At 46.2% G+C, this 6000-nt stretch overlaps 1 protein-coding gene across 1 annotated transcript in view; it reads right to left on the bottom strand.

Annotated features, from left to right (window-relative positions):
• The window catches only part of LOC139394623 (receptor-type tyrosine-protein phosphatase beta-like), a 115909-nt gene that overhangs the window by 96898 nt on the left and 13011 nt on the right, over window positions 1-6000 (bottom strand). Inside the window, exons 4-6 of the mRNA XM_071142724.1 lie at window positions 3351-3614; window positions 936-1208; window positions 376-639 (exon numbers count right to left, since the gene is read on the bottom strand). Of these exons, the coding sequence (XP_070998825.1) occupies window positions 376-639; window positions 936-1208; window positions 3351-3614 (801 nt within the window). The remainder of the gene's footprint in view (window positions 1-375; window positions 640-935; window positions 1209-3350; window positions 3615-6000) is intronic.

Here is a 6000-nt window from a genome sequence, read left to right as displayed (position 1 = left end):
ACAAAGCTTTTATTTTCATCTCAGCAGGCTCATTATTACCCTTTGTGTGTCAGGCTTCATCTGAAGACTCCATTTTGTGAAGAAAATAAACTGAGACAAAGTAAAAACATCCCTGTACATGCTGCCTCAAAGTCTGGTTGGATAAATACAGTGTTACCATAGTGATGACCTCAGCAACAAAGGGACAGTATCATGGAGTCCCTCTGGTTGGATAAATACAGTGTTACCGTAGAGATGACCTCAGCTACAAAGGGACAGTATCATGGAGTCCCTCTGATTGGATAAATACAGTGTTACCATAGAGATGACCTCAGCTACTCTGTTTTAGTGTGTTGTGTGTACATATCGATACAGGTGCTATAGCAACCCTCTCACCTGTCCTCCCTAGCACAGACACAGAGCTGTTGAGCTCCCCGCTCTTGGTTGTCACGGTGATGGTGAACACGCGTCCGGGCATGAGCACGTTGAAGGTGCACTCCCTCATGTCACGGGTCAGGTCTCTCGTGGCAACCGTGGCATTGCCATGGCGGAGCTCTACGGCGTAGCCGTCCCTGGCTGAGTTGGGGGCGTGACTCCACAGGGCGCTGAGGGAGGTCTCGTCAGCATGGCGGATATGAAGCTCTGAGACGGGCTTAGGAGCTGGGAGAGATAGAGAGAGAGAGAGAGAGAGAGAGAGAGAGAGAGAGAGAGAGAGAGAGAGGGAAGAGGGAGAGAGAGAGAGTGAGAGAGAGAGAGAGAGAGAGGGAAGAGGGAGAGAGAGAGAGTGAGAGAGAGAGACGGGGGTGGATTAAGGGAAAGAGAGAAGGGGAGAAACAAGGTTTGCAGAAATAGAGAGAACAATGAGATGAAGAGTCATGATGATGTCATGAGTTCTCTTATCATTCTTACTGATGCCAGTACTTTCTCCTACTCCATTACGTTGTTGTGTAGCCTACCTATTCCTCTGTGGCAGTACTCCACTGTGCCTTGCTCCCCGGTGCTTTCCACCATGACCCCAGCCCTGTAGGTCCTCCCAGGAACCAGTCCCAGGCCAGAGAAGGTGTACTCCACCACCCCTTTCTCCACGGTCCTGTTATCCAGAGTCTGGGTCCCATTTAACAGCAGCACCCTGTACTTATCCCAGTCTCCACCAGGGGGAGCCCACATCACCTTCAGAGAGTTGGAGTCATCCAGCGCCTCCATAGAGAGCTGGGACACTTTATCTGGGACTGGGACGGAGAGAAGGAGAAAGACCAGTTAAAGGCACAGTCTGGAGTATTTCATTTTGTTCATTTATATTAGCAGCTCTCAAAAGGCAGGAAGTAAGAACCCTTAAGGCGTCAGCATGCTTCAGTTCGGGCTGGCGCCTTTCCGAACGAACCTGCTCGCATAATCCCTCAAAAGACCTTTGGTTATAAAGTCTCTGAATTTCCTTGAGAAGTACAGTACCTGTTTGTCCATTTTTGAGACGCTGTATATAGTCTAAAATAATCTAAGCTCAAACTCAAGGAATCTTTAATTAATTTTGACATTCGTTGTGTAATTTTACATCTAAGTAAGATGTTCGGTGCATTATTTCTCATTGAAAATATTGGCATTAAAAAAGCAGTCTTCTCTCGTTGAATGACAACAAATACTTTATTGAAGAATCCCTGCTGTTGACCAATCACCGACGAAGAGTTATGGACTTTGGCCTCCAGAACAACCATGTGGTGCCAAAACACCTGAAAACCCCTCACCTGAGAACAAAACCCTCACCTGAGAACAAAACCCCTCACCTGAGAACAAAACCCCTCACCTGAGAACAAAACCCCTCACCTGAGAACAAAACCCTCACCTTAGAACAAAACCCCTCACCTAAAAACAAAACCCTCACCTGAGAACAAAACCCCTCACCTGAGAACAAAACCCCTCACCTAAAAACAAAACCCTCACCTAAAAACAAAACCCCTCACCTGAGAACAAAACCCCTCACCTGAGAACTAAACCCTCACCTGAGAACAAAACCCCTCACCTGAGAACAAAACCCCTCACCTGAGAACAAAACCCCTCACCTGAGAACAAAACCCCTCACCTGAGAACAAAACCCCTCACCTGAGAACAAAACCCTCACCTGAGAACAAAACCCTCACCTGAGAACAAAACCCCTCACCTGAGAACAAAACCCCTCACCTGAGAACAAAACCCCTCACCTGAGAACAAAACCCCTCACCTAAAAACAAAACCCTCACCTGAGAACAAAACCCCTCACCTGAGAACAAAACCCCTCACCTAAAAACAAAACCCTCACCTGAGAACAAAACCCTCACCTGAGAACAAAACCCCTCACCTGAGAACAAAACCCTCACCTGAGAACAAAACCCTCACCTGAGAACAAAACCCCTCACCTGAGAACAAAACCCTCACCTGAGAACAAAACCCTCACCTGAGAACAAAACCCCTCACCTGAGAACAAAACCCTCACCTGAGAACAAAACCCCTCACCTGAGAACAAAACCCCTCACCTAAAAACAAAACCCCTCACCTGAGAACTAAACCCTCACCTAAAAACAAAACCCCTCACCTGAGAACTAAACCCTCACCTGAGAACAAAACCCTCACCTGAGAACAAAACACCTCAGCTGAGAACAAAAACCCTCACCTGATTACAAAACACCTCACCTGAGAACAAAACCCTCACCTGAGAACAAAACCCCTCACCTGAGAACAAAACCCCTCACCTGAGAACAAAACTCCTCACCTGAGAACAAAACCCCTCACCTGAGAACAAAACCCCTCACCTAAAAACAAAACCCCTCACCTAAAAACAAAACCCTCACCTGAGAACAAAACCCTCACCTGAGAACAAAACCCCTCACCTGAGAACAAAACCCCTCACCTAAAAACAAAACCCCTCACCTGAGAACAAAACCCCTCACCTAAGAAAGAAACATCACCAAATGTCATCATAATAAATGAACTCTTCTGAACTGTTTCTGCTTGGGAAGCATGCAGACGCCTTAACACAACAACACAATGGACTAATTCTAATCCACTTGATTAATCCATGAATAGTGATCACATAGTTATGATCTTAGACATCATCGAGACGCTCAACGAGCTCTTGCTGAACCCTCAATAACAGAGTGTTTAAATTAAACAGTCACACTCGAGGGGAATTACCATCTCACCCCCTCCTTTATCCTCTTGGCTTTAATAGCAGAGGCCCTCTTCAACAGGAAGAGTGTTCCTGTCAACAAACTGAAGGCTTCAGTGGGTTTCTGAGAACACTAACTGTTAGCATGTTGGACCAGAGACAAGACGTTCTCCTGACCACGACACAGAGTTTGTCCTGGTTTACATGACGTTTTTCTGGTTACGCCTACTGTTACCTGTGTTAGCCGAGGCAGTTGATTGGTTGGAGAGCTCTCCGCTCTTGGTGGCGACAGAAACCTGATAGGTCCGTCCGGGTGTCAGCTGGTGGAAGTGGGCCTTTGTGGTGTCAGATGACAGGGTCTTCTCCAGAGGGGTGGTTCCAGACGAGGACAGGGTCACCACTATGGAGTCCACATCACCCTGGGGTTGACTCCATGATGCTCTCAAACTGTCCTGGGTGTTATTGTTCTCTAGCTTCAGGTTGGAGACGGCATAGGGCACTGGAGAGGAAGAGAGAGGGGAGGAGAGAGAGGGAAGGGAGGGAGAGGGAGAGCGATAGAGGGGGAGGAAGACGGAGAGGGAGGGGAGAGAGGGGAGAGAGACAGGGGGGAGGGAGTGAGAGGAGAGAGAGAGGGAGAGAGAGAGGGGAGGGAGGGTGGTAGAGAAAGATAGAGGGAGAGAGAGAGCAAGAGGGAGGGAGGGAGAGATAGAGGAGAGAAGGGAGAGGAAGAGAGAGGGGAGAGAGAGGGGGAGGGAGAGAGAGGGAGAGAGACAAATTCAATCCCTTTTAGACAACTCACTATTAGTAGAAAACCTAAACAGTATATTTGACCTCTCAGCTTCCCTATCAAATAAAAACATGTCAAACAGGAAAATAAGACAATGAACAACAATGACAAATGGTTTGATGAATAATGCAAAAATCTAAGAAAGAAATTGAGAAACCTGTCCAACCAAAAACAGAGACCCAGAAAACTACCCAGATCCTACGCCTTCACTATGGTGAATCATTAAAACAATACAGAAATACACTACGGAAAAAGAAGGAACAGCACGTCAGAAATCAGCTCAATGTAATTGAAGAATCCATAGACTCTAACCACTTCTGGGAAAATTGGAAAACACTAAACAAACAACAACACGAAGAATTATCTGTCCAAAAGAGAGATGTATGGGTAAACCACTTCTCCAATCTTTTTGGCTCTATAACAAAGAGCAAATAGCAAAAACAGAAAAAAATGACAGCCTAATGTTAACTAGCTAACGTTGAACCTGGTAGGTTAGCTACCTGCAGATTCATGCAGGGGTAGTAACGTTATGAGTTGGGATCGTGGTTCATTGTTTAGCTAGCTAGCTATCTACGTGACGAAACAAAAGACTCCACTACGTAAGTAACCATTTCAATAGAATGTTCATGATGTCACTGCGACAACTGTCGATAGACGTAGCTGGTAAAATTCGCTCTGGATATCTACTCTGATTTCAGAGCACTCTCGTCTGTGTGCCAAAGCTCAGAATAACTGACAAATTTACAAACACCGATGAATATTGCCGGTGTCAGTAAACGTTGGCTAAAAAGCGCAATTAAATTGTTGCCAGCAGAACAGTTGCAGTCTCCACTTTGGATAACATGAAAATAGCCTAACCAGCTCTGCTAGGGCGAGTAAAATGGTCAGAGTGAGGTGTTCGCTCAATTGTACTGGAAGTAGCTACCAAGCTAGCCAACATTAACCAGTTAGCTTGGGTGCAGGACTGTCGTTGTGAGGTCAGAACAACCCTACTCCTCGGCCAGAGCGTCCAGTGTGCGCTCTGAACGCTCCAAGTGCGAAAACGCTCTGAATGTACAAACGGACAATCTGACAACGCTCTGAGTTTACAATCTGACAACGCTCTAAATTTACAAACGCCCAGAGTACACTCTGGCACTCCAGATTAAATGTACACCCATAGTATAAACCAGCCTTTAGTCTTGTTTAATACATGGCCTCAGATGTGAATCCTTAAAGAGATGGGCGGGGCTAAGGCTTAAGAGGGTGTGAACGATGCTGAATGGGGGTGGAGACAAAGAAGATCTCTCCAGTAGGTGAACCAAAATATTCAAGGGCCATTTTCTCAAAAGTGAGATTAAGAGTTCATCAACTTTCAAAGCAGAATTACTTTCCCAATGTTCCTCAACCTCAGTGTATGATATTATCAGGAATCAAGTGCAGGCCGTGTGAAGTGACAATGTGAAGACAAGCACAAAGACAGGTGAAACAGATCAGGGCGTGACACATATGCCATTTTATAGCTCTGAGTCTCTACTTTTATCCAAAGTTTTAAAAAAATGTAAACACAATTTCAAATGTTGCTCCATAAGACCGAATCAAGCCGGTCGGTCACATATGACTGTCCTTGTCTATCAGTGTATCAGTGTTTTGTGACTTATCGTGTTTCATGTTTTCTGTGGACCCCAGGAAGAGTAGCTGCTGCTTCTGAAAAAGCAAATGGTGATGATAAAAAACTAATAAATAATGTCAGCCTAAGGCCTAAGGCGGAGGTTTACGATGGCTGAATATATTGCGGAAAATTCACACCGATCCTGGACAGTTAAAGAGTAACACAGGCTTGGTTGGGTAGGGACTCTGTTGGGAAAGAAAGCAGGCTTGGTTGGGTAGGGACTCTGTTGGCAAAGAAAACAGGCTTGGTTGGGTAGGGACTCTGTTGGGAAAGAAAGCAGGCTTGGTTGGGTAGGGACTCTGTTGGGAAAGACAGCAGGCTTGGTTGGGTAGGGACTCTGTTGGGAAAGACAGCAGGCTTGGTTGGGTAGGGACTCTGTTGGGAAAGAAAGCAGGCTTGGTTGGGTAGGGACTCTGTTGGGAAAGACAGCAGGCTTGGTTGGGTAGG

Source organism: Oncorhynchus clarkii, unplaced genomic scaffold, assembly GCF_045791955.1.
Source record: "Oncorhynchus clarkii lewisi isolate Uvic-CL-2024 unplaced genomic scaffold, UVic_Ocla_1.0 unplaced_contig_797_pilon_pilon, whole genome shotgun sequence".
NCBI classification, from domain to species: domain Eukaryota; kingdom Metazoa; phylum Chordata; class Actinopteri; order Salmoniformes; family Salmonidae; genus Oncorhynchus; species Oncorhynchus clarkii.
Note: the sequence above shows the minus strand (reverse complement) of the source record. Positions and strands in the feature narration are given on the sequence as shown.